This window comes from Poecilia reticulata, chromosome 8, assembly GCF_904066995.2.
Source record: "Poecilia reticulata chromosome 8, P_reticulata-male-v2, whole genome shotgun sequence".
NCBI classification, from domain to species: Eukaryota; Metazoa; Chordata; class Actinopteri; order Cyprinodontiformes; family Poeciliidae; genus Poecilia; species Poecilia reticulata.
Window position 1 is genome coordinate 1,688,682 of NC_088837.1, and position 21,970 is coordinate 1,710,651.

Here is a 21,970-nt window from a genome sequence, read left to right on the forward strand (position 1 = left end):
GTATGCTCTGCTCAAATGTGCTAAACACAGAGGAACAACTTACCATTACCAGGAAACCTTTTATCCGCCGTCCTCAGTGGAAATGCTAAGTAACTTTAGCATTCATGACAGGCTAGGCAATTAGCAAACACCTGGTGAAACTGCACATCAGCTGAGCTCTTTATAGGAGCGAGTTCTCAGTGCAACGCTGGTAAACATGGATAAAAGGGTAAACAGAGGAGAGATGTTGTGATAACTTACTGAATGCAGAGCTTCAGAAAGAGTAGCAGCTTCTTAAAGAGAGCAGTTTCAAGGCGTTAACTTACTAAGTCAAATTTCTTTTAAATCATGATACAGGATTTTATAACGCCTGAAGATAACATAGATACTGGATTGTGCTACACAATGTTACTAAGTGCCTGGAAAAAGATGAGTAACAAGAAGAAGTGAAATCCTGCTTAGAATCGTACAAAACAACCTGATTCCAGCTCTGCACTTTCTTTTCTGCCATTTGTTTTTGCTAACATGAAATTCTGAATGACTCCAGTAAGATTTTCTGTTTGTCAGCTAAAGTTTTATAATCATATTTAGTTTGATGTTCCCGTTGGACTTATTTTACACCGCAGTTCCAAACAAGGACTAAAATGTGAGGAATTTTGCCCTGTAGTGGAAAATGTGTGACAGATAATCCGCCCGCACAATCACTTCAGGCCTCAATGCCCCGCTTTGTTGGAATTTTTTTTTTTTTTTTCGGTGACTTTAGTTATGTAAGAGATTAAACGTGTGGGAGAAGGTGGAGATGTTTTGAGCGGGCAGTCTGTCTTAGTGGAATTAGAGGCTGGCTGCGCGCAGACAGGGAGCATCATGTGGCTGGAGGCTGAGGGCTGAGGAAGCTGCTGCCGACCCGCCGTCCGACTCAAACCACCGGGGCTCCATGTAATGATGCCCACCTTCTCGGTCATGTATAAAGGAGCTGTGATCATTAGCAGGTAAGAACCAGCGTGTTGCCGCTGAAAGCCTCCCGAGCTCCGCGGGGCGGCGGGTTTCACCGAGGAGCGCTCGGCTTTTCTGTCGGTGGAGGAGCGAGCGGCGCGGTCTCAGCCGGAGACCGGAGCTGATGGAAGTTGGGTTCTGGATGTGGGAGCAGTCTGGAAAAGTGGGAAAGATGCTTTTTGCTGCGGCCGTTTTAGTGAGAGAGTCCTCACGGTCTGCGCTGGCTGCCGGGGAACATGCTGGTTCACAGGTGTCTGTGTTCTGGTAACCATTAACTTTCTATGCTGAACCTGAAGCTGCGTGGATTTCCGGATTTCCTTCACGTGGAATAACAGCCGCTGTAAACTGTGATTGACTAGGAGTCACTCCAGCTCTGCTTCTTTTTCCAAATGTGAGGCTATTCTTCCAATTAGACTAAGTTCATTATCACTTACTGAAAATGTACATTTTTCTTATTTCCGTTTTAAAGCTACTAGCCAGATGTTCTTTAAAATCAATCAAGCTAATTTTAGTTTCCGTTTTTCACATTTAGGAAATTATATTGGCTAGATTTTCCTTTTTTGTTTTATGTTGTGTAATAAATTGTATTCACAAACTCGTAAATGCTTTCTATATGTCTCTGGTGACATCACATAAGGTACATTTATAGAAACTTTTTTGCCACACTTTCTGATACCACAGATTATCCGCCTGCAAATTCCTTAATTCTTGATTTTAATTACAACTTTTCCTAAGCTAGTGAAGTAACAAAAAGATGTGAAAAATAATTGTAACATTTTAGTCCCACCCTCTTAAATCTCTGAGCTGGTTCACCCGAACTCGACCTGTGCCACAGTCTGATTTGGATTTAATAGACTTTGGATTTAATAGCCATCACTTTCCTGCAATTCTGGTCAATCTTCCTTCAGTGCTTCATCTGGCCTTTCTCCCATTCAGTTGGATTTCTCTGGTAGATGTTTAAATGCGCCAGTCAGTGAACAGAAGGAGAACGATAACATACATTTTATGAGCTGCATATATTGAATTAACATTAACAGCCTTGGCACTTCTCTCTTGGCAGTGGGGAATGGTTGTTTGCAATGAGAAATTGTTGATTAGCTAATGTAGCTAATGTATACGGTTACCTTCATAACGTCAGACTGGCACATAACATGCATTAGCGACTGGATAAAATCATATCCAATTAATTTGACCTTCAATAGAGTCCACACCTCCAGGAAGCAATCACTTCTCAACAGCAGAGGGTCCAGAGCTCCTGGACGAAGCGAAGTGTAGAGCAAGGATCTGGTTAATCTCAACGAGGTCTGTCTCTCATTTGTACAAACAGCAGATATCCAAGACAACTAGCAATGTGAGGGTCGCTCACACCAAAACATTGTGTTCTTATCCTTCACAATGTGTACATATTGTGTTTTGGAGGTTTTAAGCATCATTCACTTCAAATATTGAATCATTAACTTAGTTTAGGACATTTTGTTTTCTGATGTAATTATATGAATGTAAATGTGTTTATGTCAATTGGTTTGTGTGGATTGTGTCCGGCGGGAACATCTACTGTTGTGATACACCGTCCAACAGTCTAACAGTTTTTATTAAAATGCTAATTCATAACATTTAGAACATATTAGCCAATATTTATTTGACCCAAGCAGGCCTTTACAAGATGAATATAGCACACTCTGATATCAGGAGGACCATATATTCGTAATATATTGTGCAGCCTTAGTGAACGTATTCTACCTCTGAACAAACCTAAATCCAATTGTTTTCCATCTATGTGTTGTCAGATGTGACATTTTTAACGTCTGAAGAACTCTGGACTGATTCAAGACTTTTGTGATGTTGAACTTGTGGCAGTGTTTGTCGCCAAAGAAGTGTTGGACTCACATTACGTAATGTAATCCTCCTACATCATGTAACTGGATGGAAAAGACAAATCCAGTTTTTAAACCCAGCCAAAACAGAAAGTTTAAAAAAGAATTAGGAGAAAATCTTGGCTCTTCCTTGTGTTTACAAATCTGTCGCCAAACCGTCCCGATTAAAACGGGTAAAAATAATCTTCTCAAATCCAGATCCAGAACTTCTCCTGGGGTTAAAGACGACATCTTTCTTCTCATGGCAACTTGTAAGATGAGTGAATTCGTCCACTGCCTTTTTTCGAACTGTTAGCTCCAGTAAACATGTTGTACTTAACAGCAATGTGCAAGTCTGAACACTTGTTCATAATGTCAAGAACGTTTTTTTTTTTCAGACAGAGGGATTTTCAGTGTTTGACTCTAATGTGGCTGGTTGTAATTGGCCTCTTTTTTTCATTCTAACGGTATTTATAAAACCAATAAGGATGAAAATAACGAGGGAATGAAAATGAATCCACCAAATAATTCAAGTCAATGAGTTCAGCTGTTTTTCAACTTTCACAAGTTTAACAAAGTGCTGGGATTCTTCAAGACATTGAGAGTTTGGGGCAAAGTATTTCAAAAATATTTCTCTTATAGTTAATGTGTGTGTTTGGGCATTTCTGATATTATATCTGTGATCCTGTATCAAATTAAAATAGGAAATTTAATAGTACCAACAATTTGCATTATCTCCACCAAACTGGTTTGTGCCTTACACAGAATCAAGCACACCCCATCCCTTTCAGTAGCAGCCAAATCTAAAAATGAACCCTTCTTATCTATGCTAACATGGTGAGCTGTCTTCATACAAAGAACTAGGCATTGTTTGTAATATAATTTGTTTAAATGTTAAGTTAAATCTAATTAACAACCTGGTGAAAGAAACTGGTGAAATGGCTAAAAACAGCTCTTGGTTATTCAGGGTGTTTAACGTTGATCTCATCTGTTTGTTGTTTATGAACCTCCTCATGTTGCACTGCTGATGAGATTCATATACAAGGAAAGAAATGTGACTGAGTTGAGTTTTTTCTGCGTCTCTTGAGGAAGCAAACCTTTTCACGTTTTGGCACAGGTTGAAGTGACTCGAGAGGAAGAACTTGACACTGTGCATCCTGAGCGAACAAGGTCTCGGTTAGGAAGAGCAAACACTTTGCAAGATTTTATAATGTTACTTTGTCATCAAAAACTTTTGCATCTAGAGGCAGCCGAACTAAAGAGGAGGTAGAAAGTGGGGTTGCTTTGAAGAGAGTTGCTTAATCAATCGTATATCTACAACTGAATAGTACCATCCTTTCATTTGTCACATTGAATCAAACCCAATCACATCGCATGGTTTACCTCAAAATAAGTGAGTCTGCCTGAATTATGATAGAGGGATGAATCCCCTGTAGTGTTATGATCCACAGATTCAAACCTGCTTTGCCCTGTGTGGAAAAGTGACCGTCCTCTGATCCTGATAACAGGTTGGGCCTCCATTACAGCAGCAGCTGAAGTAGAGGAATTTTGGTCAACTCACCAAACACATCGGAAGGTTCGTGAGCGAACTTTTTACTGACACATTACAGCATCTCAATGACATGCAGGTCAGGACTTTGACTAGGTCATTCCAAAGTCTTCATTTTGTTTTTCTTCAGCCAATCAGAGGTGGACTTGTTGGTGTACTTTGGACCATTTTCCTGCTGCAGAAGCCAAGTTGGTTTCAGTTTGAGAACCACCAACAGACGGCCGGACGGTCTCCTTCAGGATGTTTTGGTTGACAGCAGAATTCATGGCTCCGTTTGTCACAGCCAGTCTTCCAGGTCCTGAAGCAGCTTGTAACAAGGCGGACTTTAGCAGCTGGATTTACAGTGGAGATGAAAGTCGAGGCTGAGTCAGGTGGAAACAGCAATGGTTTACTCTTCACACACAGCATCAAGAACAAAACCACAGGTGCAATTACAGCCTTAAACAGCCCCAGCTGTGAAGGACCAAACCACCTTTAATTCATAGAGAATCTCTGATATACCAATTTCCGCCTACTTGAATAAATCACTAAAATCACTTTTACCAAATACAAACATCCAAATACATCCTGGGTGATGTTCTCTACCTTCCTGGTTCCTTTTGCTCAGCAGTGGCTTTCCCCTTTGAGCTCTGCCATGCGGGCCACCTGTGCCCAGTCTCTTTCTTATGATGGAGGTGTGACCTCTGACCTCAACTGAGGCACACAGTTCTCCAGTTGTTGTTGTGGGGTCTTGTGGTGACCTTTTGGATGAGTTGGGATCAACTTGGTCAGCTGTCCACTTCTAAAGCTTCACTACGGTTCCATGTTTTCTCCATTTATCTGATGTCTTGATTGAGACGGTGAACTCTCTAGTTCTGTATGTGTGTTTCATTTTATTCAGGTGTGATAAACAAGTCAAATTTTAACAAGGGGGCAATCACTTTTTCACACAGGACCATGTAGGTTTTGATTGTTTTCTCAATAATAAAAACCATTTAAAATGCATTTTGAGTTTACTTGTGTTGTCTCTGACTAATATTTTAAAGGAAATCAGTAAGAGGTCACACTGTTTCACACTCTGCATGCGCTGAAATGGATGGGACCGCTGGCAGTGTACCGAGACGAGCACAGACAACGAGTTTAACGAGTTGATCTAATTCTCTGTTCAGTTACTTTAAACAGCCATTCACCAAGAACTGCTGATCTGTCTGCAGGTATTCCTGTTTTTGCTTCGATGTGTTTCACTTTATTCACCTGTTCTCTGTTGTTCTTCCCCCCTCCTCCGTCTCTTCCAGGACTCTAATGGGTCCATATGGAGTCGACAGAGCTGTTCATTCCATGGAGTTCACAGACTGTGAAAATGGCCTAGGTAAGTTACCTTTTTTTTTTCTGTCTTCAGCAACAAGAAACACATTGCTGTAGCTCTATATCTGTATCCTCTTCTGCTCTGGCTCTTTAGCGTCAGAGTTCTCAAAATAAACCTGCAGCATCACTCAGTGCTTTCCTTCCTCTGTGTGGTTTATGATGGGCTGCATCTCAGCCTGTCACAGACTTCAGTCTGCTCTGGCTTCAGACAGGAGGAGGACGACGCGTCTTTCCAGTCAAACCAACAATACGTATATGTACATTTTCACACAAAGTCCAGAATATAGATCATCCTGGTTAAAACTCTTTTCTCTTTATGTCGGGACTGTTTCCGTCAGCGTCAGCAGTTTGCTGATGCTGCATCCAAATGAATCCTGAAATAAGAAAACAAATCCTACTTTTAAAGAGATTTTCTGTGCAGGGAAGCACCTCTGCTGTTATTGGTGTGTTTGTCTGTTTGGGGGGGGGAAGTGGGTCATGTGGCAAAGCCCTAACCCACTTAACTCAGATGGGTTAAGAATGCAGGAGCCGCTCTTCTTTTTATCCTCACTTTACTTTCTCATCCTCATGTTTGTGCCTTCATATGGACAACAAATCACAGTCATAAGTGCAGAAAAACGCAGTGGCAAAGGTTTGCAGTAGAGATTTGTTGAAATGTCACGCTTCAGTGGGTTTGTACTTAGACTTGTAAGTGTGGTTACATTAGAACCGTTAGTGGGAGATGTGGAAATACTGGAAACTAGGATTCACATAACAACATCATGTGTTGGCATCGTCTTACTCCTGATGAGTAATAACTACATTATTTAGATGTTTACAGCGCTGTTAGTTTGTCGTGTTGTAGTCAGAACATAATTAAAGATGCACCAGTATATGTATTTGTAGAGAATAAACTGGACTTTGTTGAAACTGCACAAGTTTAACTTGTTTTTATTACACATGTAACAATCGAGTTGGTAGTTTTATGAGCTGCGGTTTTTTTTCTAAAGCTTGATGAACAGAAAGACCAATTTTAACCAGTTTGGACGTGACTCCTACCTTTATCATGACATTTTGTGGTACTATTGTGGTAACAATAAGAACTATTTATTAAATCTTTTTTAGGTAAATGTGTGGCTGACACAGCAAACACAAATACTGCTGTTGAAAAACATGCCCCTGTGCAGGACACCAGTCACATAAAGAAGGGTGATTTGTACCAGTTAACGGCACACAGAAGTAACTGCATTTTATCATGCTTTTAAATGTATTGATATTTGTCGATACTCTCATTGAACAAACACCGGAGAAAATAGTCAAACTAACAATTCCAGCAAAATAGGCAGCTTTGTTTTTTTTGGTGAGTGTTAAACATCATGAATCGAGAGTTATTGTGACAACGATGAATCAAAACTTATCATGATAAGAAATTTATCACAATAACAGATAACTGATGCGATAAATGCCCACCCCTAAACACCATACAGACAACAGTTAGCATGTTGTTAGCGCTTATCCATGCTACCTAGCCTGAGCATTCACATCAGGCTCTGACGTGGGGAACTAGCTGTTGCGTAGCAGAGAGCAAAGTGGGCTGTGGGAAGTGCAGCACACACGAATGATTGACAGCGCTAACACCCTACCCCTGGCTCTGATTGGTTGTTTGTGATGGAGCGGTGTGTTTCCGTCACAGGATCACAGGGAGAAGGAAGAGGAGCTTGATTTTCTCACAGATTATCTGTCCCGTGTTATACTGCCAGTGACAGCTTTAACAAACATGTGAAAAACATAATGTTTACAAACATTACATTCAGCAAATTTTAAAGAATTATTGGGTTTAGCACTGAATATTAGCACTCAGTGCTGCCTAAATGAATAGTCTCTGAGTGTGTTGGACTGCAATACATCTGGAGTCGACAACCCATGCAGAAGGTAGATTCTAACTCTAACTCTGATTCCTCCTGAAGGCTGCCAGCTTTTCCAAATCCAGCAGGTTAAAATATAGTCAGAAGCTCAAAAGAATAAAGCAGAGCAACCTTCCTGTTATCTGCTCAGTCTTCCAGCTGTCTGCTGAAACCGGTGCTGCCTCCTCGCTGCCTGATTGAACCGTAGACATGTGGCAGGAGACTCAGCCGCCTTCTAATTTATGTCTCACATCTAGGAGTTTTCCTCTGACTTTTTTCAAGTACCTTACTGATATTACAAGTAGCTGAGTTTGAGCATTTTGAGTGTGAGCATTTTCAGGAATCCGCTGCATCACCAGCTGCATCTGCATTTTAACTTCAGAAATTGATTTTATCATCTGGACGAGATATGAGGAAGTAGTAATTTTATTGTCTCACGCCGGTTTTGGCTTTTTTTTTTTCTTTTTACAGCAATTTAATATTTTAAAAGGAAAGTCTAAAAGCATCTGTCAAACTTGAGTGCAACATATTTGTACACCCAGTGAGCAGCGGGGAACATTTGTGCTCGAGCAATGAAGTCGTGTAACAGGAAATCCAGTATCTGATTCAGAAAACATGGAGTTAAACTGTAGCAACAGAAAAACAAGCTCTCGATGAAACTCACCCAGGTTCAATAGATGCAAGTTGTTCTTTACAAGCTCTCAGAGTGATGAAATGTTTTGTCCTTGGGTAACAAACATTCCCTTCATCCCTTTTTTTAGCATTTGGAAGACGTGAACGTAGAGGAGAAGGGAGGCGCTGCTTCACATGCAGAATGATGTTTTTCTTATCTTATGATAGGCGAGTGCAGGGTGGGAGTCAGAGTGGGGGGAGGCTGTTTTCCTCTGAGAGGAGAACAAAAGGAGGGAGGACAGCGACATGGAAGTGCATCGCCCCCATTTTTTAACATTTTTTTTCTAACAGGCAGTAATTAACTGGTGCCCCTTCGCTCCAGACCCAATTAGTGTTGCCACTCTGTCACTGTGGCGACAGAACAGCAGCAGCCTGGAGCTGCAGAAGTTTAATGTATCGCATTTGCTGGAAGTATGGCGATGGGAAATGTAAGTAGAAGAGTTTAGAGTGGGAGATGCAGACGCTTAAAGCCTGCGCTGATCAGGGAGCAGAGATACTCTGGCTCCAGCTGATCCCACACTATCACTTCATTTCCTACGTCTTTGTTCTCTTGTATCACATAGTTATCTGCATGTTGAACTGTCGGGCCTGTTTCATCTTACATTACATAAAATGAAAAGTTATTTGTAGCAGTCCCCCAGCCCCCAGCTCTTGATCAACATTTAGCGCAGCCTCGACGGGTGGTTTTCAGTTTTTTTTTAGTTTTCTCTTTAATTCGTATCACCATGATCACAATGAAACCTAAAACATATACAAACATTAACAAGCCAGAAGACTAGCTAGGCCATCTACCAGTTGCCCCACTGTGTTTCTGTGTTTAAAAAAAGACTAAAAATTTAGAAATTTGAGAACTAAAACATCAACAACAAAGAAAATATAGCCGTGTATTCCTCCTGAGTGCGTCGCTCTGCGTTGTGTTAGACGTTGGACTTGGTGGAAGAATAGCTAATTGAACCCTCAGGTTGAACAACAAGACAAAAGTCCAACAAAGACAGGCTTACACAGGCTGCCTTTGTACTTAACTTACACATGGAAAATCACGTGTTCTTTACCATCAGCTCACAAGGTCAGTCAGTTCCAGGAACAAAGCGGAGAAGACTTCCTTAGCAGTGTTGCCTTCAGAAGTCGTAAGACTTTGTCCTTCAACGAGCTGAGTAGAGGGAGGGAAAAAGATAGAGATTTTTAGAGCAGAGATTTTTAAATTCTTTTTCCAAAATACCAGAAAACAAAACCTGACCCTTCACTCGTCCCTCACTCTTAGCCCTGAACCCACATTTGTGTTTAAAAAAAGCGATAAAAGATAAAAGATTCGGAAACATTTGTAAATCCCCTGACAAAAAAAAAAAGACTTGTATTTCTGATTAAAATATGTTGTTGCAAGTACACAAAGAGGGAATACAATGTAAGGTATTCAGATCTATTTTGTAGTATATAAGTGAATAAAGTTTTTGTTAGGATCCTGTGTTGTTTTGAAGTTTATTATTCTGTTTAGTCTTTGTCTTTAATTTGATCAGTCTTATTTCTGTTTTACTGTAGTTCAGTCTTTCTTTGTGATTCTAATTTATTATGTTTACTTCTTGTCTCCGGTGATTTCTTGTTACTCTAGTTTTATATTTCTTAGTTATTCTTCAGTGTTAGATTTATTTTTCTTAGTTATTCTTTAGTGTTTGACTTATTTTCTGGTTCCCTGTGTTCCCTCCCTCGCCCCCATGTGTCAATTTCTCTCTCTCTTCCCTCTCACCTGTAATCAGTCCAGGTTAATTGATCCACATTCACTCTCCCAGTACTTATACATATTTTCTCCTTACACTCCTGGTTGGTTCCACCTGTTAAATCCCGTTATATCCTGTTGCTTCCCCATCAGAAGGCTGCCATCCTTTTTCCTTGGATTTATGATTGTTGTTCTGCTCTGGCTCCCCTGGTTCCCATGGTGATTTTTGTAGTTTTTTTTTTTTTGGCTCAGATTTTTTATTAAATCTTCAACACATCTCAGCCTGCTGCATTTAGGTCCACCAACCAAACACATCATGACAACACATCATGACTGCTTTGGGATATTTAACTCATCAATCTACTCGGAGTACATATGAAGACTAGTATACCAACTAAAGTCTGGGACTTTGTGTTTTCTGTGATACTGTTGTAGTATTTTTTGTTAGTATATTGAAGATAATAGATATTGAAAAGCATTCAAATATATAATTTTTTCATACCATTTTTCTTCTTCCTTAATCAATTTGATTAAGCAGATTGTATTGTTAGGATGCACCGATTGCCGTTTTCTTTCCGATTGCTGATTATCAATCCTTAAAAAACCTGCCCTGCTGTTTCTGATTTTAGCTGATAACAATTTTTTTTGTCTGAAATGTTGCTAAATATAGCAAAAATGTCGCTGACTTGGTAACAGTGAGATTAACTGCAAACCTGCAGACATGACCCGGTGGGTTGGTCTGTCAGTCAAATGTCTAACAGCAGAGCTAAAGAGGACAGTAGCTGATTTATAGCATTTTTGCTGAGGTAGATAATATCAGTGGATCAGATCGGCTTCACACTGGCCAATCACCAAACTCCCAAAATTAAAGAAATAGGTGCAGATAAATCGCTGCACCCCTAATCTTAATGCAAATATCTGGGGGTGGAAGCTGTTCGACTGGGAATCAAAATCGCAACTTTTTAAAAAGTTTTCTTGTTTGGTTCCCTTTCAAACTGTTCTGTGTTAAACAAACCAAACCCTTTGATAAACCCGTTTATTGTGGTGGGACTGCACCAAGAACCACTGAAGGAAATTATAGAAAAACGTTGGTTATGTTTTGTAACCCCAGATTCTATGAGTACAGGCGCAGCCCTATACGAAATAGAACCTCAAGGATTTGGAAAGAAAATGTCAATGTTGAAGGAAAACTATTAGCAGTGTCCAGTAATGTTGATCAACTCATGTAGAGTACAACATGACTTTTGTTTGAATTGTAGATGAAAGTGCTCTGGTCAGAGGAGACCAAAAATGACGAGAAAACTTCTCTGTTGGGTGGAGAATAAAACTGAATATCATCCTGGAAACAGCAGGATGAAACATATCGGCAGCGTTATTCTTTAGATTTACTTTTATTGAGGTAATGGTAAGATGAGCAGAGTTCACAGGAAGATAGATCAAAATCACAAAAAAAGAAAACCTGCTGGAAGTTTCAAAAAGAACAGACGTTCACCTTCTTACAGGATAATGACTGTAAGCTCACAGCCAGAGCCACAACGGACGGTTTAGAGCAGAAGGTTTTCAGTTGTTTCACGTTCTGAAATCACCGCCGGCTTGAGGTTGCTGCTCTGTGTTGTCAGAAAGTTTTCTATCCAACACAGACAGCATCTGCCAGCCAGAAAATTCCCTGACTCTGCATGGTGACAAGTGTCGTTTGTCCAGTTTACCTTCTCAGCCATGCTACAAAAACTGTCTGTGTGATTTTTTTTTATTTATTTTTTTGTTCTCATCTAAGCACAGGCACATCTCTTAAGCTATGCAACAGCATGGGGCTACGCTCCGGTGATGGAAGAGGAATAATGACCTCACAGCTGACTCATGTGACTTTCCCATTGTTTCCTGTCAGCAGGATACCTTAAAACTGTGACAGCTGCTGACCAGTGACCTTCCGTTTCTTCCCTGGAGCTCACAATATTGCAAATCCCATCTGTACACAGTTATTCATCGTTTCATTCATTATTCATTTATGCACCCGTATTAACATTGCTCATATTTGGAGTTACCAGTCAGATATTGCGGCGCAGCCAAACAGCAGCCCCTGGCTGTGTTAAATGGAGAGAAATGAATCCTATTGAGTTCTTAGTTACGTAACTAAGGAGCTGCTCGCCTTAATGTTTGAATTTGCGTTACATTTAGCCTGTCTGCATCAGCTTGCAAAAAAAAAAAAAAGAAGCTAAAGCCGGAGGAGCTTTTCTTAGAGGAGATTTTTCTACTTCTCTGCCCAGGAATCAAAGTGATTGGCGGAGTGAAGGAGCTAACGGGAGAGGAGTTTGGAGTCTACGTCAAGCGGATTTTACCTGGTGGCCTTGCTGCAGCTGATGGTGAGTGGAGTCACTGCAGCCTGAAGCGCTCTCAGTGGTGATGCAAGGTGACTCCTTATTAGAACTGATGAATATGAATTTGAAGTTAAGGAGAGGACACTTTGCAGAGTAAGAAAAAGTCAGTGGTACAATTGCAGATGCATTGGTTAAAACGAACATTTACATTCATTTCATGTGTGAAGACGTTGACAAGCTGAGCAACAACATGTGAACAATAGAGATTGTGCTAAACTTTTAACAAATGCGACTTGATGAAAACAAACTTCCTGTCAGGCTGAAGTCCATCTTTTGGACAGTCCTCATCCAGTCACTATGGCAACCACTGAGCACCCAGATGAACTCTCACCTGTAACATCACATTTATCAGATTATTAGAACACTATTCAGTTTTCTTACTTCTTGAGTTTCTTTGTATGTTTTTGGTTTCTTGACTACTTCCACACACTTCAACATATTTCAACAATTCGTATATCAAAAAATTCAGTTTCTTCTCAAGCTTGAATATTTTTGGTGATTTCAGCTATTATAGTTTTTGAAATATTGAACTTTTTTTTGTCTCATTGAAATGCATGAAAGACCCTTCCTCCATTGGGCTCCATGTAAAATATTTTCAGCGACTCTCGGTTCAAAGGGTCATTTTCAAATCTCCTAAATGGCAGCATGGAGAGGCATGAGCCCAATCAGATCTTTAGGTCAATGAGTCGTGGCTCTCACAGGTCAAGAATTTTTTGGATACCAGTTACCGCTTTTAAATGATAGGAGTCTGTTCAAGATGACGCATGCCATGTTAGTCCGTGGAACTCTGCTCATTTCCCTCAAACATTCTCATGTCTATTTCACATAGAACAACAATATTTCCCATCTCAAACCCTAACGCTATCCCACATCCATAAAAAATATCCTATAATAAATGTTTTATGCTTTTCTAGATTTGATTTGTAGGGTTCCTTCACCTGTTTTAATGTGGCTCATTATGGAGCCTGGAAAAACTGTAAACTGGACAGATGAATGGATTGTTTAAGGAAAATAATTTGACTTTCTGAATAGATTAGTACTGGTAATAGTCATGTTGATATGCTGGGTAAAATTCGAAGGCATCAATGAACATCATTTAAACTGAGTAACAATAAATACCTTTCTGTAGCTTCTTTGCATAGGAAATGGGAACATCTCAAAAGCTAAACCATTTATTTAGCTTTTTAAAGCGGTGCCATTTAAAATGAACCGCTTCTCATTACCCCATAAATCAAAACAATTGATTGTTTTGTTTTTTTTTCCGTGGAATGTTTCCTCTTTTTATGTCCATGTTGTGAATAAGAAAAAGCACGAGTAAAGGGAACGTAGACGCAGCGGTCAGAGTTGTCAGGATGAATACCTCCGGAGTGATGGAACCGGTACTTTTGGAGATTCTCTTGTGAGTGCAACATGAATAAAACACAACACAGCATTGTCACGACCTACTTTCTCTGCAATAAATGATAGATACCAGGCCCAGATTTGCAAGTGAAACTGTAGTACCATGTCATGTTTTTGTGAGAACTACCTCATACATATACAATACAATGAAGGTGCTATTTGAGAATAAAGACAAACATCAGTCCCTCTCAAGGTTTTTCCACATAATGATTATTTCATTAATATTTGAGGTTATAATCCAACACCTGTGTATCTGCAGCCCCTGATGTTTGCTTGTTGGTTGTGTTAGATGGCATGTTGTCGTTATGTTTCTCTTTACAGTTCAAAAAGTTTTCTAGTGTTATGACTCATATAATGTATAGAATCATCTGTATGGAACAGAGTTTAGATATCATGCAACAATGACTTCAGATTTAAATTTGTTAGTTTATGCGTGACATTATTTATTTTTTTAATCGATTTAAAATATTTAAAACTCTGCTGGACAGAGCAGCATAGTTTTATTTCTGAAATATAGCCTATGTTTCATTTATAAAACCATTGTTTCATTATATTCCACTTAATCTGGGATTGGGTTGTGGGGGCAGCAGCCTCCTCTGTCTGAGACTCGACTGTCAGGCAGACCCTCCTCAGGCAGATGCCCAGGAGGGGTACATCACGGTCGGACCGTGGGGGGTTGTCCGCTCAGACCGTCAGTTCCCGAAATGACACACAAAAATAAACCTCATAAAATCGCACACAGGGTTAGTGCGACTCTGTTGGACTGCGCTCAGAGTAAAAACCTCAAATGACCCCATCCCTTAAGACCGCAGTGGGGTTAAAAACAAAAAATAAATCCCTTGTGTTGAATTGATCGTCCACCTGATTAACCCAGTATTAACATCAATGTTGGACTGTCTACCGTTTACAGGAAACCTGTTGCCGGGAGACCAGATCCTGGAAGTAAACGGGGACAGTCTAGTTGGAGTCACAAGTGAAAGGTAAGGTTTTTACACTCCCTGCTGGCTGTAAACTCCTGATACTGAAACAGTGATATTATTCAAACATTGACTTCATGTTTTCATGTCTGCCTCTCAGAGCTGTGGACATCCTGAGAACAGCATCTGCCACAAATCACATGCGCCTTCTTATAGCCAGAGATGAAGAAGCAAAGTAAGCAAACCAAAATGTGTCACTGTTGAGTTAGTCGCCTGCAGGTTTGAACTGAACCCGAATCCATTCCTTGTTTTATTTGTGGCATGAAACCAGGTCAGATTAAATAAAAATATTTAGTAATAATGCACATTTATCACTAAACGGGTTTGGTTTGGGCAAATGTTTTTCACATTAGAATGATAGGACTTTGAAGCTGTTTATCAATGTTCACAAACTAGCTTAGAGCTAATTGTCAATAAACCTGTAAAATTAAACTGTAGACCATCTATCATATTGTTGATCAGCTATCATGGTAAATTTCTTGTCACGATAAAACTTTTGATTTATTGTTGTCATGATAATTTCCCTGCGACAGACTGGCGACATGTCCAGGGTGACCCCGTCTCTCGCCCGGAACATTAGCTGGAGATGGGCACAAGCAGCCCTCCCGACCCCATTAAGGGACATGGGTGTTAAGAAAATGGATGGATAGATGGATGATAATTTCCAATTAATGTTCAAAACCCTCTAAAGTGTCTGTATTGTTGGGATTTTCAGCTTTATGATTTTCTCCACTGTTTGTTCAATGAGATTTGCAGCAAACACCTGCTGGAACTGCGCATCATTAAATGAGCTGCTCCCCAGTGCATCGGTAAAAAAACCCGTTGTTAAATGGTCAATGGAGGAACGATGTTGCGATGAATTCCTGAAGGCGGAGTTTCTTAAAGGAACAGAGGCCCAATTTTAAGGCATTAAATTACGAAGTCAAATTTTTGTTAAGTCATATTTGACTTTTTTATAAAAACTGAAGGTAAAATAATTATGTGCTATAAAATAGCACTATCAATCTGGAAAACACAGAATTTTGCCGTTTTAGATCAGTACAAACAACAATGCAAAAAAATAATAAAAAATACGGATTTCAGCAAAAAATCTGAATTAAACATCAAGATGTCGCCCCTTTTGTCTGAATGAAACTGTGTCTGACAATTTCTGCAGCTTTCTCCCTGCTGTTAGCCACTGCCTGCTAGCTAGAGGGTAAACATACAGAAGCACCTGAACCACATTTATAATGCAGGCGTAGCATTAGCGAGTAAGGAGGAGGGTAGTATTAGTGCAGAACCGGCTTTCTAATCTGACTGCAACCAGTTTGGGTAAAAACAAGGTCAGCCCCAGCTGTCAGCATCACAGGCGTCGCCCTTCCTTCAAATCCACCGCACGCAATCTGATCCAGAACTGTGTGCTGAAAATGCTGTGCTGGAGATCCACGTTTTCTACAAAAGCCGTTACCAGCCTTGGTATTTGCTGCTTGTATATCTTTAATGGAGAAGGGTGGGATATGGTTAGAAAGGAGCCATGTCAGCAGAGACCCAGAGGAAATATGGAGTGTAGATGCAGAGAGCTAAAAATCAGATGGTGGCTCCCAAAAATAGTTAATTTCCCCCTCAGTGCAGTGAGGCAGCCTTATACTCCTACTTTGTCCCGCATACAGAAGAGTAACAGGGGGGAGGGCTTGACCTGAGGCAGTACTCCTGACGAGATGAGCCTCGTGTGTTAATCTGTGCTCTGTGCTTTAACTATCCTGCCATGCAGAGGCAGGAGAGACAGTCAGGAGGTGGGATTATGGCTGTTTTACTAGACGTACCTCTGTCCACTTTTCCCCCTTAGAATCCGTTTGCTCTACACTGGACCTCTTCCAACTTTGCGGGACCGTTACTCTGGTGGGATACGCAGAATGCAGAAGACTATCAGGGGAAACAAAAGGATCAGACACTGTGAGGAAGATCAGGACAATCAGCTTAGAGGAAAAGAAGCACAAATAGATGTCTGGGTTTAAATGACAATAGGTTTAGTGAGGAGACGCAGGTACAGGAACGGAACTGAAGGATTTCTCCCACACTTCAAGTTTTTGAGAAACTATTGCATGATGATGTGTTTTCTGAGAGCTGAGTGTACATGAGCGTCTGCATCGTCTTCAGAGTTCTAGCATTTTACAGCCGTCCTGCACATGAACATCACTCTGGGTTTTGACCATGTCCTCCATCTGACTGAAAGTTCTGCCCTTCTCTGAAGGTCAAGGTATTATTAGTCTTGCATGGCAGATGAGCTAACCCCTACCCTGCCACGGTTACAAACACTAAATATCATTGAAGCTCAGATCCCAAATAATCCTGTCATAATGCTAAGAAGGACAAATGATTCTTTAGGTTATTGAGCCGCAATTCTTGCAGTTAATTCACTGATCATTCATCAATGTGGAGGAAACATACTTACCATATCATTTCTACTTCCTAATACTGGCCCTGCTCCAATTCAGTGTTTTATTTTAAACCATTAGCTTGAACTGTTTGGATTAACTAGCAAATGTAAATTTTATTTCTTGTTTGGTGGGAGGTATGGCACATTGTGACTGAACTTGTGGTTTGTTGAAGAAAGTTCTGAACATGCCTGAATTACTTAAGCCTGGGATATAAAAGCTGCGTTTCTATTACGAAACTGTCAGTATTTGAAAAAAACAAAAAAAACAATACAATTTCACAATTCTGTTTCCATTAAATAAGAAACAAAATTAAAAGCATACCTGAGTACGTTTGTTCACATGATAAGTAATTAAAAACCTACTTCCTGTCATCTTCTGCTTTATGGTTTGCATCAGTGGCAACATCCCATTGTTCATCGTGTGTGTGATGCGAATAAAGGTTTCCGTTGAAGTTTTGTGAAGTAAACCAATTTTGAGACAGCCAATAAAACCTCATTCTCATTCTATCACTAAATCTTTTAATCAATTTTTTATTTTTGTCGAAATTGGTGTTATTAAGGAATTTTCTTTCAAAATGTCAAATTGCTCAATTGTACGGTCAATAGAAATGTAGCTACTGTCATTTTCCTGAGCCGGATTGGAATGGATCAATCCAGGATGAACTGATCGCATTATGGCAAGACTGACTTTATCTCTTATCCTGGATTTGTGAATTGTGCTCCTGTGAAACCGCCCTCTGATCTAATATTCAAACAATAATAAACCAAGAAGGTAAACGCAGAGAGGATGAAGACAAGATATAAGTAAATAAAACACATGAAACTAAAATTCCATACACTAATGGATCGCTGTACCATGAACCGCAAGCACATGGGTGTCCAGCTCCAGTCCTTTTAAGGGTCGGTGTCCTGACACTTTTTGACCAACTATCAACTCTGCATATAAAGCTGTGCAGAGGTTCTGTTTATGAACCATCATTTGATTAGTTCTTTCTGTTGAGCCGCAGAAACAACTAACACATTGTTGATGTTGGCTCTGGAGGACTGGCTTTGGACACCACTGTCCTGCCAAATACCTTATCCTGAAAGAAATTCCCTCATTGTTCTTGTAGCTGTCTTACATTCTTTTCCCTCCAATGTTCTTGACTTTATTCTTTTCCTTTAATTATTTCTCAAGGAGAGAATTTGCTGAGCTGCTGGAGAAATACGGATCCAACAGTAGTACCGGATCAACCCGCAACTCTCCCATTCAGCAAGGTAGGCCGATCACTATACGGCCCTCTGCATCTTCAGCAAACACACACAAAAGTGAGAAACCAAGACGTATAAGTTCATTATATATATCTTCTACCACTCTCTTAAAGAGTCTTCTACATTTGGTAAATGAGTAAAGGTCCCCACATGTGCTTCATTCAGCAGAGCTCTGTTCGTACTCAATGCCAGACCCGTGTTCGCCAAGATCAGTTTTTACAACTGCGAGCGTGTCCTCTGTGTCTCACGGTAAAAAGTATTGCAGAAAACGGTGCTCACATCAGACTGTTTTGGATGCAACATCTAGCTGTTAATGCTGAGAATGAGCGAATCAGTCTCAAGGAAGTGTAATGTGTCAGTCTCTCGACAACCAGCTGTCTCATCAAACTTGCTAGCATCCTTTCGGACTGTGCAAAATGAAGGAGTTAGTCACAAGAAATGTAAGCAATCGGTATGTTGGACTGTGACATCTTAACCATCAGTGTGGATTTGTTTTCTGTTTGTGTGAGTGGCTAATTGAATACACACAGTACTCCTGAGTAGGTGGGAGCCTTAAGCCTAAGGCTGGGTGCAGTTAGTTGAACTTAAAATACAGCATAGAAAGAATTTATGTGAAAATGTGAAAGAATTTAGTCAGCTGGTAAAGATTAAACTAAACAATTTTGCCATAGTGAGCATCTGTCTCCAGGTTTAAACAAAAAGCTTGAATCTAGAAACATTGTGTACCTGAATGGTTCTGGGAGAGTTTGGCACAGTGTTGATCTGGAGTGAAGCTCAAAGTATCTAGAGCCTGTTGGAGATATTACAGCTTGCACAGGCTGTTGGACCAACTGGAAACAGTGACATTCTACGTAGCTATACAAAAATCTGTTTTTTGTTCAAACCTCTGTGAAAGTCCTGCATGTACAACCTCCACAGAAACATGTCTTTGACTGAAAGTGCATGAAAGAAAAGTCAACTCTGAAGGATGCTTTGGTTGGTCAGCATGTTGGGTATTATTCTGTGCTTAGCATCAATCAGGCCTAAGAAATCAGAGACAGGGTGGTACACTCACGCGGAGGGGAACTGTAATGATCTGTGGCTGTGGCAAAATGATAAGAGTTTATGGTTCAAGTATCTTGGAAGATCCATTCCTTGCAAAACTCATTAATATACAACTCCTGCCTGAAGTACCTGTTGTTGTTCCTCTTGGTGTGAAACACACTCATTTGTTCTTTTTGTAAAGGAGGTCGCCTCTTGGACAGCACATCGTCCGGTTCCTCATCTCGATCTCAGAGCCCGTTGTTGCTGAGCCCTGCAAACTCTCAGAACATGTACAATGGTGGGCCCATGATGCGCTCCCTCAGGTGAGACTGATTCTTTTTCTCCATTTCTGGACCAACATCAATCCAAACTACATACTGCTGGCAGTGCTGAGTTCATATGGATGTTCAGATTTAATGTTTTTTTTTTTTTTTCTCGTTTGGCTGCTGTTGGTAGAACAGACCTCTTATTTTGATATAAGCCTCTTAATATAGATTTTTCTGACTATATATATAGTTTTGATTATATTTTCTAATTTTTATGTGTGAAATTGTATGAATGTTTATAGATTTTGCTATATCTGGTATATTTACAACAACACTGCAGTAATATGCAGTTTAGGTTCCTGCAAAAGTTCATTTCAGAACTTTGCAAAAATCAAAACATTTTTAATGAGTGAGATAGCATGATCCATCCAAAGAAATGGAGAATGGAGGTGGAAGGAAACTGCATGATTAGTATCTCTGTGTCAAGAATAGCCAAATCTAAAGTCAGACCGGATTGGGAGAGGACTGAGGAGGCTTTGGCAGTGAATGCTCTGTGATACTGATGAAATATAGATCTACTGTATTTAAGGTGAAGATCAGGGATGAGAGCTATGTAAGCATCAAGTTTGATTCTATGATGAGGACAGATGGAACAAGTCACGTCTCTGAAAAGTGCTGAGCGCTGCCACAAAATGCCTGATTGAAAGGTCTTTAGAAAGACGAGGCTCAGACGATTTGAGAATGGCAGAAAAGTTGTCAGTTGATGTGATACGTTGATAGACTTCAGGGGAAGGTAAAACAATAGACAGAATGTTAACATACTGCCTCTGAAGGATTTCTGAGCACAGCCTCGGTGAAACGTTTGAGTGCATGGCCATGTAAGCTATACCTGATTAGGGAAGGGAGGAAGAAGCTATGGAAAAGCTTGTGAGGAGACTAGAATTATGAAAAAGAGAGGGATGAGTCATGAATGGCTACGTCTTACCTAGAGATGTACCCATTCACTCTTGCTAATGCCAGAGTAGGCATTAGCCAGTGAGGTGGCTGGGAGCAGGCTGGGAGCAGAGAGGTGTGGAAGTGAGAGGGGGTATCGGCGTGGCAGTTACGCACTCTTACAGTGGAACTGAGACAGTGGTTAGAGAGCTCTGGAGAGTGTCCATGGAGGTGACAAGGGTAGAGGAGAGGGGATGAACATGGGTGGAAGGAAGGAAGGAAGACCATTGACATGTAGAGGGGACAGCAGCCCTGAAGGTGGAGGTCAGAGCTACGGCAGAAGATGTGGGAGGATGGCTTTGAGCTGGAGGTGATGAAGGCCTCGGTGAGGCAGGAGCAGGAGTCTGGGTGGAGGAGGGACAGGCCCTGAGGAGATTAGAAGGGGGAGCGGAGGATTCACAGGTCCATTTACCACTGATGATAGCTGGAGGAAGCGGAGATGATGGAGAAGGAGACGGTGAGAAATTCACCTCACCATACGGCAGGAGAGCAGCGAGTGAGGCAACATGTGATGATCCAAGGCTGGATCTCTGAGCTATTCCTTGGATCTGAGGAGGATCCCCTCTCTTTGACCCTCATTCCTAGAGAGGGGAATGAGGGTCTGAGTGTGCAGGACCAGGATCCTCGAAGAAATGGATTGGACATGGCTGGGTTTTCTGACTCGAAGTCTGACATTTTTTAAATGCATACAAACTTGCTTGAAGCTTGGTTGGTGAGCAGATCAAGTCTTATAAATGAATGTTTGATCTGTGATTGGCTTTCACAAGACGTGGTCTGATGCCGATAGGCAGCAATAGAAGCACATGACACAGTGACTGGAGGATGCAGCATGAGCATTCAGGTGAGCATGAAGAGATGTTTCCAGTTTGAATTGATGCCCAGGCTTCACATGGTGGACATGATTCCTGGTTTTCTAAATTTCACACTCATTTAGGAGCAAATGGGATCATTAAGTTTGTTTTACTCCAGGTGCCATAAAAGTTTGCAATTTATGTAACTCAAAGCATTTTTCATTGCTGTAAAGTGTTGTAATGTGTCTTATGTTCCCAGTCATCCAGGTGAAGGAGTGATCCAGCTCATTACTGTGGCCCGGTCCAGCAGTTTAGGGATTACGATCGGAGGAGGCTCCAACAGGCCCGACGGCCCCGCTGTGTTCATCCAGGAAGTGCTGTCTGGAGGAGACTGTCACAGGGTGAGACATGGAAATGACTGCCGCAAATACATCAACACTAATCTACATATAAAATAAAAATAAATAAATAAATAAAAAAAATTATATTTTCT

General features: G+C 40.7%; 1 protein-coding gene across 3 annotated transcripts in view; it reads left to right on the plus strand.

Annotated features, from left to right (window-relative positions):
• Positions 1-21,970, plus strand: part of LOC103468281 (syntaxin-binding protein 4) — a 65,337-nt gene that overhangs the window by 20,478 nt on the left and 22,889 nt on the right. For 2 of the 3 annotated variants that reach the window (XM_008415239.3, XM_008415241.3), the window contains exons 2-8: positions 5,649-5,722; positions 12,249-12,344; positions 14,671-14,740; positions 14,838-14,912; positions 18,331-18,410; positions 19,630-19,750; positions 21,737-21,878. In XM_008415239.3, coding sequence (XP_008413461.1) covers positions 5,649-5,722; positions 12,249-12,344; positions 14,671-14,740; positions 14,838-14,912; positions 18,331-18,410; positions 19,630-19,750; positions 21,737-21,878 — 658 coding nt within the window. Of the gene's footprint in view, positions 1-736; positions 969-5,648; positions 5,723-12,248; positions 12,345-14,670; positions 14,741-14,837; positions 14,913-18,330; positions 18,411-19,629; positions 19,751-21,736; positions 21,879-21,970 lie in introns of those variants that run through there. The other variant, XM_008415240.3, reaches the window with a different exon arrangement.